Source organism: Hypanus sabinus, chromosome 2 (genome assembly GCF_030144855.1).
Source record: "Hypanus sabinus isolate sHypSab1 chromosome 2, sHypSab1.hap1, whole genome shotgun sequence".
In the NCBI taxonomy this organism is placed as follows: domain Eukaryota; kingdom Metazoa; phylum Chordata; class Chondrichthyes; order Myliobatiformes; family Dasyatidae; genus Hypanus; species Hypanus sabinus.
The window spans coordinates 190,698,889-190,717,311 of NC_082707.1; the positions used below are offsets into that span (position 1 = coordinate 190,698,889).

At 41.3% G+C, this 18,423-nt stretch overlaps 1 protein-coding gene across 1 annotated transcript in view; it reads left to right on the forward strand.

Moving 5' to 3' along the window:
• sptlc2a (serine palmitoyltransferase, long chain base subunit 2a) overlaps positions 1-18,423 on the forward strand; it is a 147,339-nt gene that overhangs the window by 68,723 nt on the left and 60,193 nt on the right. Inside the window, exons 8-9 of the mRNA XM_059961682.1 lie at positions 1,026-1,245; positions 10,100-10,226. Coding sequence (XP_059817665.1) covers positions 1,026-1,245; positions 10,100-10,226 — 347 coding nt within the window. The remainder of the gene's footprint in view (positions 1-1,025; positions 1,246-10,099; positions 10,227-18,423) is intronic.

An 18,423-nucleotide genomic window follows, 5' to 3' on the forward strand; every position in this document is an offset into this window, starting at 1 on the left:
GGTCCCTTCGTAGTTCAGGACCAGTATGAGATTTGCCACCCTCTGGCCACATCCTTCAATCCTGAAGTCGTGCCCTCTAGCCCTAGGCTCCCCTACCATGGAAAATAACTTTGCCATGTCTAATCTGTTCAGCCCTTTTTACATTCAGAATGTTTTTGAGATCTGCCCTCATTCTCCTGAACTCTGGGGAATACAGCCGAAGAGCTGCCAAATGTTCCTCAATATGGTAACCCTATCATTCCCTATACAGTAACCCTTTCATTCCCTGTTCAACCTTGCCCTGTAATTTGGGTCCACAAGTCCCAGCAACATCCATTTAAATTTTCTCTACACTTTCAATTTTGTATCTTTCCTGTAAATAGTTGACCCAAACAGGAAAGGAATGGAGGGTTATGGGCCGAGTGCGGGTCAGTGGGCCTAGGCACAGACTAGAAGGGCCGAGATGGCCTGTTTCCGTGCTGTAATTGTTATATGGTTTAACAGCACCAATTCCCTGTATTTATTGAAATTCCTACCTAGTGGTGACAGATTTTATGGATAGAAGTGTGATACCATCCCACTGTTGCTAATAGCCCAAGTTTGCGCCATGAAATGCAGGGAACTGAGTGATGTGCAGAGACTGATTTTGTGTAAGCTTAAGGGTGAGGAAAGATTGCAAAAATTGAGGCAGCTTGACTCTGTGCCATGGACAGAACCTAATGAGCACTGCTGCATCTGCAGGTCTGGCATGGTACAGTATAAAAAAAGAATCATTACATTGCAATAAAATGAAATTGGTGTTACTTTCAGTGACAATATCAGAGGCTAGTGTACTGTACTTTGGAAATTGTCTTGAAAGTTTGTGACTGATTGTGTTGATAATTGACAAAAACCATAATGAGAACAGAATAAACAATTTGTTTTTCAAGTTGATAAAATTTGGTCTTTGAATTAACAGAACTCTATGCCAGATGAGAAGTGTTAGGTTAGTGATGACTGGGACATTTTAACAATGTTAAGTGCAAATCTGCCTTCCTTGTTCACAGTATGGAAGGTTCCATTGTCCGCTTGCCTGAGATAGTAGCTTTAAAGAAAAAGTACAAAGCCTATCTTTACCTGGATGAAGCTCACAGCATCGGGGCTCTGGGACCCACAGGTCGAGGTGTGGTTGAATATTTTGATCTGAACCCCAAGGATGTGGATGTCATGATGGGAACTTTCACCAAGAGCTTCGGCGCAGCTGGTGGATACATAGGTGGCAAAAAGGTACAATAATTTTTCTCACCCTTCCCATGTCAAATCCTTTTATGAAGTGCCATAATAGATCAAGTGTTTTGCATCTCATTTGCCTCCTAAAGGCTGGTTATTTATAATAATGAGCTGAACTTCCTCCTATGCATTAAAGTCAAAATAAAATTTATTCAAAGTGAAATTAAATTGATTATCAGTGGATTTAGTCACCATATACTACTTTGAGACTCCTTTTCTTGCAGGCATTTACAAGAAAGTAAAATAATTTATGAAAAACTATGTACCTAAAGGCTGACAATATGCAAAAGACTAATTGTGTAATTTTTTAAAAAGAGCATGAATTTGTAGAGTCCCTGAAAGTAAGTCTGTTGGGTTTTGGAATCATTTTAGAGTTGAGGTGAGTAAAGTTAGGTCAAATATGATGGCAGAATATAGTATTCTGCTCTTGGCAGTGTGGAGGATCAGAGGGATCCTGGGGTCCGAGTCCATAGGGCACTGAAAGCAGCTGCACAGGTTGACTCTGTGGTTAAGAAGGCATGCGGTTTATTGGCCTTCACCAATCGTGAAATTGAATTTAGGAGCCGAGAGGTAATGTTGCAGCTATACAGGACCCTGGTCAGACCCCATTTGGAGTACTGTGCTCAGTTCTGGTTGCCTCACTACAGGAAGGATGTGAAAGCCATAGAAAGGGTGCAGAGGAGATTTACAAGGATGTTGCCTGGATTGGGGAGCATTCCTTATGAAAACAGGTTGAGTGAATGTGGCCTTTTCTCGTTGGAGCGACGGAGGCTGAGAGGTGACCTGATAGAGGTGTATAAGATGATGAGAGGTATTGATTGTGTGGATAGTCAGAAGCTGTTCCCATGGCTGAAATGGTTGCCACAAGAGAACACAGGTTTAAAGTGCTGGGGAGTAGATACAGAGGAGATGTCAGGGGTAATTTTTTTTCTTGAGTGAGCGCATGGAAGGGGCTGCTGGCAATGGTGGTGGAGGCAGATGCGATGGGGTCTTTTAAGAGAATTTTGGATCGGTACGGGGATCTTAGAAAAATAGAGGGCTATGGGTAAGCCTAGTAATTTCTCAGGTAGGGGCATGTTTTGCACAACTTTGAAGACCGAAGGGCCTGTATTGTGCTGTAGGTTTTCTGTGTCTCTGTTTCTAACAACTGTTCCTGAACCTTGTGGTGTGACTTCCTGTACCTTCTGCCTGTGGTTGTAGCAAGAAAAGCCTGTGCCGTGGGTGTCCTTGCCGATGGATACTGCTTACTTGTGGCAGTGCTGCTTATAAATGTGCTCAAAGATGGGAAGTGCTTTGCCTGTGATGGGCTGGGCTGTCTCCAAGACTTCATGTAAAGTTGTATGTATTGCATTAGAAGCAATATATTTTGCTGTTCTTAATCCAGATGAAAGGCAAACTGCAGATGCTGGAGGTCTGAAGTAAAAGTAATGCAGAAAACACTTAAGCCAAGTGGTTTTTGCAGAGAGAAATGATTGATGTTACAGGTCAATAATTTCCCATCAGAGCTGCTCAGTTCCGATACGAACAGGAAAGGCTGCTTATCTATAATTGCTGAAGTGAATGTCAAATGTAACAAGTCTAAATATTATATTGGGTTCTTTGTTGCATTGGGTTAGTTTGGAACAGTATACAGGACCTATAAAAAGTATTCACCACCCTTGAAAGTTTTCATGTTTTATTGTTTTACAATATTGAATCAGTGGATTTAATTTGGCTTTTTTGACTCTGATCAACAGAAAAGCCTCTTTTGTGTCAAAAGAAATTACTACAAATTGGTCTAAATTTATTACTATTGTTAAACAAAAACTAATTCATTGCATACTCACTCACCTTCAAGTCAGTGTTTAGTAAATGCACTTTTGACAGCAATTACAGCCTTGAGTCTGTGTGGATAGGTCTCTCAGCTTTGCACATCTGGACACCAAGTTTTCCCCATTCTTTACAAAACTGCTCAAGCTCTGTCAGATTGCACGAGGGTTGTGAGTGAAAAGCCCTTTTCAAGTTCAGCCACAAATTGTCAATTGGACTGAGGTCTTGACTTTTACTTGACCACTCCAGAACATTAACTTTGTTGTTTTTGAGCCATTCCTGTGTAGCTGTAGCTTTTTGCTTGGGGTCATTGTCTTTGTTACGTATTCCGGCAACAATAAATATATGAGTTCGGCAAGGGTTTCTTATAACAAACAACACGTTTATGAAACACAGAAAACAAACCCCCCAAAAGTAAACAAACACTACCGTAATCGGAAACAGCTGCTGAGCGGCAGCCCAAACAGTTCTTAAAGTGATATTCCAAAAACAGTTCTTTGAAAGTGATATTCCAAAAACAGTTCTTAAAAGTGGTATTGCCAAAAGTTCGATATGCTCACAGTCCATTTAAAAGGAGAGACTTTATAGGACGATTTAGGTTCTCTTTCACGTCGCTTGCTTCGATCCCCAACGTCGAACTTCCCACGAAGAATTCATGAAACAGAACGGCTTAAAGGCACTGACCTTTCCTTCTCCACTACCTTCAATCCTTTCTAGTTAAACCTAGGGATTAACACGAAGATAGTCAACGAAATCCTTCCGAATAAGGATCAAACAAAGGTCGCCCCCGTTTCACCGTAGAAAGCGATTCCCCTCGATCTTTAACTTCCAACTTCCAATCTTCACTCTCCACTAATTTCGAACTAACAGAATCATAAAGAACCTGCTGGCAATGACCTTTTAAACTTTAGCATTAAATAAAAACTTCATCCTTCAGCTAAACTGCGTCATCACTTCAAACACGCAGTGGCATGAAGTCAACCTGGCAAATCCAGCCACGAACTGCCCCTCCTCGCAGGGTGGGGTCTACCTTTTATAACCTGTAAAGAAAACCCGTCGCATGATCTCTACTGGCGGGAAAATGACGTCACCACCATCACAAGACCATCACCTCAAGACCAGTACAGCTTCAACCCCAGTCACATGACAAAGGCTCCACTGTCATGTGTCACGAGTACGTAACATCTTGCTGGAAAACAAAACATCTCCCAAGTCACAATTGTTTTGCAGACTGCATCAGGTTTTCCTCTAGGATTTCCCTGTATTTTGCTGCATTCATCTTACCCTCTAATTTCACAAGCCTTCCAGGGCCTGCCACAGTGAAGCATCCCCATCGCATGATGCAGCTGCCACTGTGCTTGATGGTAGGGATGGTGTGTTTTTGATGTGAGGCGTTTGGCTTGCACCAAGCATGGCGTTTAGTTCAATGGCCATAGAGCTCAATTTTGGTTTCATCAGCCTGTAGAACCCTTTTCCAGCTTATTTCCATCTTCCACGTGCCTTCTGGCAAATTCTAGCTGAGATTTCATGAGTTTTTTTTTCCAACAGTAACTTTCTCCCATAAAGCTGCGACTGGTAAAGCGCCAGGTGAACAGTTGAATGCACATTCTCTCTTCACAGCCACTGAAGCTTTTAACTCCAGAGTTGTCATGGGTCTCTTGGTGGCCTCCCTCACTAGTCCCCTTCTTGCATGGTCACTCAGTTTTTGAGGACAGTCTGCTCTAGGCAGATTTATAGCTGAGCCGTATTTTTCCTTCTCTTGATAATTCACTGTACTCCAAGGGATGTTTAGTGACTTGAAAATTTTCTTGTATCCATCTCCTGAAAATAGTGAAAATTAGCACAATATCCTGAAATGAGAGGGTGAGCAGCCAGAGGTGGTGGTACATATTGGTACCAACGACATGGGTAGAAAAAGGAAGGAGGTGCTGAAAACAGAATACAGGGAGTTAGGAAGGAAGCTGAGAAGCAGGACCTCAAGGATAGTAGTCTCGGGATTGCTGCCTATGCCACACGACAATGAGTCTATGAATAGAATGAGGTGGTAGATAAAAGTATGGCTGAAGGATTGCAGTAGGGGGCAGAGATTCAGATTTATGTATCATTGGGAACTCTTCTGGGGCAGGTGTGACCTATACAAAAAGGACGGTTGCACTTGAATCTGAGCGGGACTAATATCCTGGCAGGGAGGTTTGCTAATGCTATTGGGAAGGGTTTAAACTAGATCTTCAGGGGTTGGGAACAGGGAGGGAGGTAAAAGAGGTGGGGGCATGGCATTGCTAATCAGGGATTGTGTCATGGCTACAGAAAAGTCATGGAGGGATTATCTACTGAGTCAGTGTGGGGTGGAAATCATAAACAGGAAAGAGGTAATAACTCTACTGGGTTTTTTATAGATTCCCCCCCCCCCCAAAAAAGTAAGAGGGACATCAAGGACCAAATAGGGAGGTAGATTCTGGAATGGCACAATAATAATAGGGTTGCTGTGATGGGAGATTTTATATGGGGTGGAATTTGTTAGTGTTCAGGAAGGTTTCCTGATGCAATATATAGATAAGCCAACGAGAGGAGAGGCTGTACTTGATCTGGTATTGGGAAAAGAACCTGGTTAGGTGTCGGATCTCTCAGGAGAGCATTTTGAAGGTAATGATCACAACTCTTATCTCCTTTACCATAGCGCTTGAGAGGGATAGGAGCAAACAGTTTGGGAAAACATTTAATTGGGGTAGGGGGAAATGTGCTATTAGGCTGGAATGGGAGCAGATGTTCTCGGAGAAATGCATGGCAGAAATCTGGCAAATGTTCAGGGAACACTTGCATAGTGTTCTATGTAGGTATATTCCATTGAGGTAGGGAAAGGGTGGTAGAGTAAAAGAACCATGGTGTACAAGGCATGTGGAAAATCTAGTTAAGAAAAGCTATGAAAGGTTCAAGAAACTAGGTACTAAAAGAGTTCTAGAAAATTGCCCAGAAGGAGCTTAAGAATGAAATTAGGAGAGCTAGAAGGGGCTATGAGAAGGCTTTGACAAGCAGGATAAAAGAACCACTCACCCCCCCCCCCCAAAAGGCATTTTACAAGTACATGAAGAGCAAGAGGATGAGGCACATGAGAATGGGACCAAACAGCTGCAACAGTGGAAACATGCATGGAGTCGGAGGAAGTAGCGAAGGTACTGGAGTACTTGACTTCAGTATTCACCAGGCAAAAGGACCTTGGTAATTGTGGGGATGTCTTGCAGTGGATTGAAACACTTAAGAATATAGACATTAAGAAAGAGGATGTGCTGGAGCTTTGAAAAAGCATTAAGGTTGGATAAGTCACTGGGACTGGATGGGATGTATCCCAGGCTTCTGTGGGAAGCAGGGGAGGAGATTGCTCTGGCAATAATCTTTGCATCATCAATAGGGACATGAGAAGTATTGGTGGGTTGCAAATGTTGTTCCCATGTTCAAGAAAGGGAGTAGAAATAACCCAGGAAATTATAGACCAGTGGGTCTTTCTTCAGTGGTGGGCAAGTTGTTGAAGATCCTGAGAAGCAGGATTTATGAGTAGTTGGAGAGACATAATCTGATTAGGGAGCCAGCATGGCTTTGTCAATGGCAGGTCATGCCCCATGAGCCTGATTGAATTCTTTGAGGATGTAACAAAACACATTGAAGATAGAGCAGTGGATGTAGTGTAAATGGATTTCAGTAAGGCACTTGATAAGGTACTCCATGCAATACAAATTCAGAATTAAGGAAGCATGGGAGCCAAGAAGCCCTTGTTTTGTGGATCCAGAAATGGATTTTCCACAAAAGGCAAAGGATGGTTTAGATGGTTTATATTCTGTATGGAGGACGGTGACCAGTGGTGTTCCCCAAGGATCTGGCCTGGTACTCTGCTGTTCGTGATTTTTTTTTATATAGTCTACCTGGATGAAGAAGTTGGGGGTAGGGGGTTTAATAAGTTTGCTGATGACAAAGGTTGAAGGTGTTGTAGGTAATTTGGAGGTTACAATGGGATGTCGATAGGATGCAAAACTGGGCTGAAAAGTGACAGATGGAGTTCAATCCAGATAAATGTGAGGTGGTTCATTTTGGTAGGTCAAATTGGAAGACAGGCTATAATATTAATGGTAAGACTTTTGGCAGTGTGGAGGATCAGAGAGATCTTGGAGTCTGTGTCCATAGGACACTCAAAGCTGCTGCACAGGTTGACAGTTTTGTTAAAAAGTGTCTGGTGTGTAGCCATCATCAACTATGGAATTGAGTTCCAGAGCCATGAGGTCATGTTACAGCTATATAAAATCTTGGTCAGAACCCACTTGGGGTATTGTGTTCGGTTCTGGTCAACTTACTACAAGAAGGATGTGGATACTATGGAGAGAGTGCAGAGGAGATTTACAAGGATGTTGCCTGGGTTGGAAAATGTGCCTGAGAATAGGTTGAGTAAACTTGGCCTTTTCTCCTTGGAGTGATGGAGGATGAGAGGTAACCTGATATAGGTGTATAAGATGATGAGGGGCATTGATCGTGTGGATAGTCAGAGGCTTTTCTTCCAGGGCTGAAATGGCTAATATGAGGGGGCATAGTTTAAGGTGCTTGGAAATAGGTTTTTCCACACAGAATGGCGGGTGCTGGCAGTGCATTCCATGCAACAGTGGTGGAGGCGGATACTTCAGGGTTTATTAAGAGACTGTTTGATAGGTACATGGAGCTTAGAAAAATGGAGGACAATGCGGTAGGAAATTTCTAGGCAGTGTCTAGAATAGGTTAATTGTTGGCACAACATTGTGGGCCGAAGCACCTGCGATGTGCTGTAGATTTCTGTGTTCTAAGTTGGAGAAATTAGTGTTCATGCCATCAGTTTGGAAACTATCCAGATGGAATATGAGGTGGTGCTCTTCCATCCCTCACATATTTGCAGTGGAGGAGGCCAATGGACCAACATGTAGGAATGGGGATTGGAATGAAAGTATTTGGCCACTGGTAAATCCTGCATGTTGTGGACAGAGCAGAGATGCTGAACAAAGTAGTCCTGCAAACTATGTTGTCTCATTGGTGTAGAAAAGACTGTACCAGGTGCATTACATACAGTAGATGACCCCAACACGACTCACAGGTGAAGTGTTTAATGGAACTGTAGTTGTAAGAAGGCATTGTAGCTGCTTACTATCGCCACCTCCTGGCAATCACTGAAAATGCTATTAAAAGTCAATTGCTATAAACCATGGACTCAGAAACAAAGCACCTAATTTAAATTTATAATTTTTAATTGAAAATTAACTAACCTGAGTAAATCTACTGCTTTTTTTTCTCGTGAGGACATTTAAATCAGTCTAATGTGTACCACAAGTGATAAGAGTGCATTAATGTAAATGCAAACTGACCTGAGAAATCCTGTCTACTTCATCACACAGGTTATGCCACACAGTTAAATGGGTTTTAAAGTTATTGGGGTAAGGCTGCTGTGAGTGTTGATACTGATGTGCAAAACTTGAAATATAAGGATGAAATTGCATCATGTTGTATTTTTAATTAATACTTGAAAACACTGGGTATGTAGAGGGCTTACAATTAATTTTTTCTCAAGCAGTATAATTTGACATTGGCATAATTATTGTCTTTGTAATTTTCATCCCAATTCAACACTTAAAAGTTCCATTTCTCACCTAGCCAAGTACCTTTTTAACTGAGACTTGGAATGTGCCAAAAAATGCAATGTCCTGAATCCACTAGGTGGGAGCAATGATCCACAAAACAGACTGTAAGCAGCCAGAGCTGAAATCCAGTTCAGTTTACTTCGTGTGTGCCTGTCTTGAGGGCACAGTGATCAGCGCAGAGCTTCTGCTTCATGAGTCTTAACAACTTGGTCTCTTATCTGGATCTTGACCTCTTATCTTAACCCTGTGGAGTTTGCATTGGTTTTGATTGGACCGACCTTTGGTTTCCCTTTGTATCGCAAGGATGTGCTAGAAGTCAATTGTAAAGTAGCGCCAGTGCGGGTGTTGACAGAAGGTGAGAGCAGAATGCTAAGGAATAAGTGATGAAGGTGCGGAATTAATGGGATTGTTGTGAGGGCTAACATAGACTTGCTGGGCTGAATGGCCATCTGTCATAAGGAAGTAATTTTCAAGGATTCCATAGAATGCAAATTAAACTCTGCCTCACCAGCTCATTTTAACAAAGGGTTGCATGTTCTTTAACTTGCAGATCTGAAATGATACTACAAAAATAATTTGGTGCATTGATAGTGTGTATCGATCTATCTACATATTCCACAAAATGGTTTGTTACTATGAGTTTGGATTCAACTTACTGCAGAGAATTAAAGTTACTGTATTATCCAATTCCAAATGTGTTGGGTGAATGAAAAGGAAATTAGATTTGTAAAGTCCAGCAGCTGCTGGTATTCCGGATGCTATGGAAAGGTGTGGAAAAGTAAGAAACACCTTGGCTTTTTATGATTGCAAGTGTTATAAAAAGATTGTTAAATAGCTCAGAGTTGGTGGAGGTGGGAAGGGGCACTTTGAATACTAGAATTAAAGCAAGTTTCAAAATAAGGTTAGAGCTAAATTTTTTTTAGATTTATTGGTTGGGTTTGAATTTGAGAGTTAAATTCTACCCTTGGGAAAGGTGGGCACATAAGAATAATCTTTTTAACCCCTCAAAACTATTCACCCATTCAGAAAAGCTGTAGTTAATTTATGACCCAATTTCATATTTCCTTTGTTTCTATAGTCCTTATAAATTGATGTAAAAATCCATTGTTTAAAAATCAACATCTAACAGTTGCAGGCTGCTGCAATACTGTGTTGAAGTGTTCCCTTAGTATAATTCTGAAAGCCCTGCTTTTGATTTTCTTTTCAGCTGATTCTAGACTCTCCTAACTACCACTTAATTTTATAAATTTCAGGGAATTCAGTGCTAGTTTCCATAATTAAAAACCGAAAATGCTGGAAATGTTCAGCATCGCTGGAATGAGAAACAGTTCATTGTTCATTTTGGTGGCTGTTTCTTTAATGACCTTTGTAACATTTGGGATGTATCTGCATTTCAGGAACTTGTGGACTATCTTCGCTCATATTCTCACAGTACGGTTTACGCTACTTCAATGTCTGCACCTGTTGCAGAACAGATCATCGCCTCCATGAAGTGCATTATGGGAGAAGATGGTACAACTCTTGGTAAGTTTCTATGGCATAATGGAAGGTGGAACTTTCAAACTTTTTGGATACATTGGACTCTTGAAGGCCATACCTTGGTGGAAAAGATTCTATAGTGTACCATGAATTTCTGCTAAGTTAATGAAAAGAAAAACATACACTGCGGAAATAGTAACCATGAAAAGTTAGTTCGACATGCCTATATACTATGTGTGTTACTGTTAATATTCTTAATCTTAACTATGATAGACCTAAATTTTATTTGTGGAGTTTGTTTTCTATTGGTGAATGCATGCTTGTTCTTGCAAAGCTGTACAGATGACGTCAATGTGGTACAAGTTTTGATGTCCTTTCTGCATCAAGGATGTGGTCGCCTAGGTCTGTGTCAGTGTTGTCCCAATTCAGTCCTTTGTGCTGCAATATCTCAATCAGTAGTAATTCATTGCTATTGCTTAAGTGGCATTTATTTTGTAGTCGTTAGTACAAATCTTCAGTCTACAAAGTCTAAGCTAACCAAGTGCTAACTGTACTTGGTTCAAAGTCATCTACTTAATAGTGACTCGAGTTTGCTGGATGTTTAAATTCTGTCAGTCCTTTTCTTTGCCACCTCTTGTGCTTAAGAGGATATTCCATGGTTCTGCTGTGGTGGGTGTGAGGAATGCTCTGCCATGGGTGGTGACAGAGGTAGATACATTAGGGGTATTAAAGAAACTCTTAGAGAAATGAAGGGTTGTGTAAGAGGGAAAGGTTGATTGATTTTGTACAAGTTAAAAGGTCAGCACAACATCATTTAACAGAAGGAACCATACTGTGCTATAATGTGCTGTTTTACCTTAAACTTATGCCCTCTAGTCTTGAACTAGGAACGTTCCTTATGAATTATCCTATCTATGTCCCACTTTAATGTGTGTGTGTGTGTATATGTGCGCACACGCTCCCTCCCTCCCTCAAGCAGGAGTATTGTTTACTTTCTGAGAATGCTGACACCAGCCAATCCACCGTCAAGGACGTATAGTTCAGGTTTAATTGGCATTCACCATACATGGATACAGCCATACGAAACAGTGTTACACTGGGGCCAAGGTTCAAAACACAGTACCAACAGTCTCATAGCACAAGGCACGTAGAGCACAAATAAGATAGCAGTAAAATAGTCTGACGAGAAAAGTATAGTCCAAGACCCTGAGTCCATGAATGTTGCAGCAATCTGCAGTCAAACAATACAGCTGTATTCTGTCGAGCGAACACTGCGGGGCAGCACAGACTCCAGCTTGGACAGCATACCACACCACCTCAGGTAGCGCACTCTGAATCCACCTCTCTCCTAGGTGGGTGATGCCACGGCTTAAAGCATAATCCTTACAATGACTGAGGCCGCATGGCTCCCCTGACATCCACCAATAAATCAGTGAATCGAATTTGCTGCATTTCACATTAATAATGTCCAACAGGGTCTTGCAATCACAAGAAAAGTGACTCACTGTTAGACTGCACACTGGCTTTGTGCACTGACTCCTCTGACGCAGCCAGCAGCACAATCCACAGCAAGTCCAGTTCCTTCAGTTTCTCTGCTAACGAGCAATTGGCTGATGGGGTAGACCTGCAGTACTTCTAAGTTTTTAATGTTTAGCAGCGTCTTGTGATTATTTTTTTTAAAAAGCATTTAAAAAGAACGGTGTCTTTGGTATATACAGAGAAGTGCCAGGAAAGGTCCAGTAGCAACTTGAAGGATTTCACCCTACCTGCTCATCAACTGTCGCACTCCCATCAGAAAGGAGTCTACACAGCACCAATGCCAGGGCTACCTAACTCCAAAACAGTTACTTAGCCCAAACAGTAAGGTTGAGCAGCACCTCCACCCACTAACTAACCCCTCTGCACACCAAGCCACCACTATTTTATCATTTCCAGTCACCTTGTGTACAAATACTCCTGTGCCTAGCATCACTTTACAGACATGAAATCAATCTATGTATATAAGCTATCTTATGTATTCACATTTATTGTGGTTTTTTTGGTTATTCTTATAGTGTTTCTTCATGCTGCAATGAATCCGGAGTAACAAGCGTTTTACACTTGTGTAATGGAAATAACATTAAACAAACTTGAACACTATATGTGTTACATTTAACAACTCGGCGTTTGAAATCATTAGTGAATGAAAAGTGTATATATTTTGTACTGTTTGCCACTACCCAGAATTTTGGCACCACATGCATTTTTGTTCCATTGGGAATGTTATGTTAGTAACTGAAATCTGCTGGCTTCAGAGTTTAAGTTTCTAATTTATTAGTTTCAATATTCTAAGGTCCTAATGTTTGAAACTAAGTCAGCAGGATAAGGTAGTTTAGAGTGTCTGTTGCAATGATTCCTGCTGAAATACCTTTTGGAGGAGTGATTTTGTATGAAGTATTTTGTAAGTCTTTCAGGGCAAGTATCTGGTAAGTTCCGTTGGGGAGCAAAAGGGTCACTTGTGTGTGGAGCTTGGAATATGGGTGAACTCTTATTCATGTTCACCACAAAGGCTGTGGAAGATGGTTCAGGGAGTGGGTTTCTGGTTAATCGGAACAGGTGACTTGAGATATTAGATGTTATGGGCTGCATAATAGGGCAGCGTAGTACAATACAATAACAAGCTTTTCACCCATAGCAACACAAAATGCTGGAGGAACTCAGCAGTTCAAGTAACAAGTATGGAGAGGAATAAACAGTTGACATTTCAGGCGAGGCCCTTCAGGGTTGGAAAGACAGACAGACATACTTTATTGATCCCGAGGGAAATTGAGTTTCGTTACAGCCGCACCAACCAAGAATAGTGAAGAAATATAGCAATATAAAACCCATAAATAATTAAATAATAATAAGTTAATCGTGCCAAGTGGAAATAAGTCCAGGACCAGCCTATTGGTGTCTGACGCTCCAAGGGAGGAGTTGTAAAGTTTGATGGGCTCAGGCAGGAATGACTTCCTATGACTCTGTTGCATCTCGGTGGAATGAGTCTCTGGCTGAATGTACTCCTGTGCCTAACCAGTACATTATGGAGTGGATGGGAGTCATTGTCCAAGATGGCATGCAACTTGGACAGCATCCTCTTTTCAGACACCACCGTCAGAGAGTCCAGTTCCACCCCCACAACATCACTGGCCTTACAAATGAGTTTGTTGAGTCTGTTGGTGTCTGCTGCCCCAGCACACAACAGCAAACACGATAGCACTGGCCACCACAGACTGGTAGAACATCCTCAGCATCATCCGGCAGATGTTAAAGGACCTCAGTCTCCTCAGGAAATAGAGACGGCTCTGACCCTTCTTGTAGACAGCCTCAATGTTCTTTGACCAGTCCAGTTTACTGTCCATTCGTCAAAAGGAAGGGGAAAGAAGCCAGAATAAGAAGTAAGGGAGGTGATGGAGGTGACTGGTGAGGGGAGAGATGAGTGAGGAGATGGGGAATTAAGTGAGAAGCTGGGAAGTGATAGGGGGATGGGGGATAGATGAGGAGAAAAGCTGAGGCGGGACACCGTAGCGTGGTGATGGGCAGGTGAGAAGGGAAGGAGTTGGAGGGTATCCAGAATGGAAAATGGAAAAGGGGGCGGGGTGGTGGAAGTTACTGAAAGCTAGAGAAGTTGTTGTTCATGCCATCGGTTTGAAGGCCGCCCAGATAGAATCGATGTTCATGCAATGATTTCTGCATTCTCCCAGAAGTTTTTGTAGGACTTGCCTTTCATCCTAAATAGGAGTTGGTTCTCTTATTTGTATTAGATGCGGCCTTCTGATCCTAGAGGTAGCATGGCTTTCTGTAACTTCAGCTGCATTGAATTTTCAACAGAAGTGTGGCTCTGATACCAAGAAATGCCTCATAGATGGTTATTTCCCACTCTGAAAAAGTAAAGATAATCAAAAGATGTACTTTTTTCTCCCCAATGTCCACACCCTCTGCCTTGGTTGGCTACATGTTGCACTGTAAAGAATCGACATCTTTTTAGATTAAAAGATCAAATAGACATTTAATTTGGAAAGAAATCATTATCATTTAATGATTTGTGCAAGCTGTGAATCAGAAATGATGCAAGGAATAGATGAGTATTTTAATCTTGGTGTAAGGTAATGCATGTCTTTTTTTTAAATGATGTAATTGGGTAACTTGGCTACGATTAAGTGGTGAGAAGTACAACAAAGTTCATGCTTTGTGCTGATTTTTATAAACTGGGAAATAGGAATAGTGGGTGAATAATCTTGCATTTGAAATCTGTAATCAGTATTTTAACAATTTAATTCTGGTTTTAACTGCTTCTAGGTTATCTGTAGCATCTTCATCTCAGTGTTGAAGATGATTTGTATCCATTTGTGTTTTGTAGGTACTTGGGTGATCAGTACAGCTAAAATGGAACTATAGTTCTCTGTCTCTTCTTCCCCCCCCCCCACCAAAAAAATTCATCTGGAAGCAGGATACCTACAATCTTGAGTTCTCTAATTTACTCACGATGATTATGCTCCACGAATTTGGGAACTTTACTGCTAACTTTTGAAGTTTGGCAGCCATCTTGTGTGGTGTAAATTCAAGTTTAACTTTTGTCAGCCTATTGTTCAACACTTGGAGTTGTCGATGCTTAGCATGGCAGTTCAGAACTCATGAGTTATTACATTAGGAATCTAGTTATTGAATTAAATCCTGAGATTTGCACTTGGTGTTGATGTTGGGTATTGACCTTGGCTTTACATTTATTAACTTAAATTGAGATCACCTAGACATCACAGTGGGAGTTGTGATGTTACCCACAGAGTACGTTGAGGATCAGTACTATGCCCTCAGCAATTGACAGATCACGTTGAGTACGTTGAGTACGATCACAGAGTACGTTGAGGATCAGTACTATGCCCCCAGCCCTTCCATGTAATTTGCTGGCAAAGGTTTGGCATTCAGAGTGTGTGAGGGTGAACAGGTGGCAGTGAGCATAATGTGAGAAAATTGGATTATTTGGTAGGAAAATTAGCAAAACTATATCTAAATAGTGGATCTAATGTTGGCTTTCAGACATGTCTGGAAGAGCTATTGCACAAAATACATAGTGGACTTGCAACAGCAGCAGCAAACAATGTTGCTCTTTTACTGGGGGTTTGCAGCACAAGGTTAAGAAATTTCCCTGCTTCAATAAGGTTGTTAAGAAGGCCGCACCTAAAGTGGTGTCTTGCCAAAGAAAAATGGACTGATGGGTTTGCACTGAATTCACCTACAGGCTTTTGAGGGTAATCATGTTGAACCATAAAGGATTAGGAACATCCTATACCTGAGTAGTAGGTTGGATGAGATTTGATGTCATTGAAATATACAACATTCTGAAATGGGGTGATTATTGATGTGGCTGGTTCCTTAAACTGGAGACTAGACCTAGGGTCTGTAACTTCTGGGTAAGGGATCATTCATTTTTGATGGATGCCCAGTGAAACCTTATGGAAGGTGATGGAAAATCAAATTTGTCATACTTGGTTGCTGCACTTTGAGAAGCCACTTTTCTGATTGTTACTGTGACTAGTTTTCCAAGTCCACATAAGCTTTAGATAATCTGTTAATGAGCATGTACTTTGTCTTTTTACCTAATTTTCACTTAATGAATTGCCTGGAGCAGATTAAAAGATATAGTCTGCTTCTGGAAAAAAAACTGTGTTGGTAAACTTTGCACAAGTTTATTTCACGTTCTTGAAATGGTTGTAAAATGGAATGGGAGTAGATGGCCAAAGAAGTTGGGTATTTTTCTTGTGGGAGGATACCACAGAACACTACAGCACAGTACAGGCCCTTCAGCCCTCTATGTTGTGCTGACCCATATAATCCCTAAAAAAAACAAAGTACTAAACCCACACTACCCATAACCCTCCATTTTCCTTTCATCAATTTGCCTGTCCAAGAGGCTCTTAAATACCCCTAATGTTCTAGCCTCCACCACCATCCCTGACAAGTCATTCCAGGCATTCACAACACTCTCTGTTTTAAAAAAAACTTAACCCTGATGTCTCCCCTAAACTTCCCTCCCTTAATTTTGTACATCTGCCCTATGGTGTTTGCTATTGGTGCCCTGGGAAACAGGTACCGACTTTCCACCCTATCTATGCCTCTCATAATCTTGTAGACCTCTATCAAGTCCCCTCTCATTCTACGCTCCAGAGAAAAGTCCCAATTCTGCTAACGTTGCTTCATATGACTTGTTCTCCAATCCAGGCAACATCCTGGTAAATCTCCTCTGCACCCTCTCCATAGCTTCCACATCCTTCCTATAATGAGGTGACCAGAACTGAACACAATACTCTAATACCATCTCCTGATTTACAGGGCCCCTCTACCTGAAGTAGCTTTTCAAAGATTGTGGCTGCTTGTGAACTTTGGGCATTTCCATGGTCATTAGTGGCAATTTACCGGTTGCTTTTCCTGGACCATTTTTTCTCATCGATACAGAGAACTTACATCAGCAAAGCTACTTGCAAGTGGCAAGCTGCAAAAGTAGCAGACATCGTTTGTCTTTTTTTAATCTTCAGGATGGGGAGGGTTGTATAACTACTACATAATCACTGCCTCCAAAACAAATTTTGGGGCATCAGAGAAAGATGCATTTTAGACTCCAAGGAATTGGTTTGAATTAGCAGAAGCCATGAGTATACATCTTTAAATTCAATGTAGAGGGTTGTAAAATGGCCAAAAAACTTTGAGGGGAATGTTAATTCTGTCCTGCTCATGAAGGGAAGGAAATTTGCCCCTTCATCATTTTGCTGGAAAATTGCCTCTGCAATGTCCATTCTCTTTCAGGTTTTTTGCAGAATTTGATGCGTTAACAATTGCTCATGTTTGAGTTGGAAGTACATTTATTATGCAAAAACTATTTGGCAAGGATACATATAAGAAAAACATAATTTTGAAAAGGGAAATCAGAGAGTCCCCTTGAGGGCTAATTTTTCCCAAGGCACCAAGTTGAAAGTCAGATGTAATGATTGATAGTGTTTGTGAAAACTGCTTCTAACTTCCATCAGTCAGAATTCTGTGACCTTGCCATTTAAACAAGAGACTGAGTCTCCATTCTTTGGTTCTTTATCCATCAAAGTGTTTCTCACACTAATTCAAACATTTTAATGGAAAATTACATAAACTTTTCATATGGAAATTTATGGGTGATTTTTTTTCTCCCCGGCTCAGGTGAACCCGCCCCCCCCCCAATGAGCTGGTATTGAAAATTCAAAGCCTGAACACTGTTTTAAAAAGCCCAGTACTGTGAGTGGGGATAGAGTGGAAAAGGTAGAATTTGGCAAATATCCTTCAAAATTTTAGCTGAGCTTACTAAATGTTAATGTGTGAGCTTTAACATTAATATTAAATACCTGCTTAAGCTGCCACACATTGAAATGATACAGAACCTGCTGAGGAATGGTTTCACATGGGGACAGCTTCTCCACTGCAATCCATAGCATGGTTCGGTGTTCATATCGTCATTCTGTGGTTTCCCAATGAATCTGCAGGATAACAAGGTTTTAAGTTAACTTGCAGCACTAACATCCTGGTATCTATACTTTAAATATTAAAGACAGCTTGGTAACTTAGTGGTTTACAGCACAAGCTTTTGTTGATCGGGGTTCAATTCCCTTTACTTCCTGTAAGGAGTTTGTACGTTCTCCCCGTGACTTACTCTGGTTTCCTCCAGGTGCTCTGGTTTTCTCCCAGACTGTAAAAATGTCTATTTAAGTGCAGGTTTAAAAACATAAACATTAAAACAAGTACAAGTCCTTGTCCTGAATTTTAAGTAGCAGGGACATTTCAAACTCCATTTGAATTCTCAGTGCCGAAATCCAGTCCTGAATTACCATTATCATGCCAGAAAGCAGGATCATGCATAAGGTTTGAAAGGCTTTATTTCAGTACACGATCTCCTGAGGCATACCTATCAAATTTTGTATACTAAAGCTGCTTCTGCCAGAGGAGAAATGCATTCTCTGGTGAGCATGAAAGTTTGGGGTTGGGGGGCTGTTGTGGGAAGGAGTCTTGAGTTATGTATACACATCGTTTAAAAGTCTCCTAGCTACATTGTGTGTAAAACCACCAGAGATCCATAAGGAACCAGTGGTGGTTCGATGGAGGGACATCATCACTTCTGTTTGCTTTCCCTCTTTGATCAATTGCTCTCCAAAAGAAGCATGGAATTCCAATGAGTTACTGCTTCCAACTGCAGGTTTGAACATAA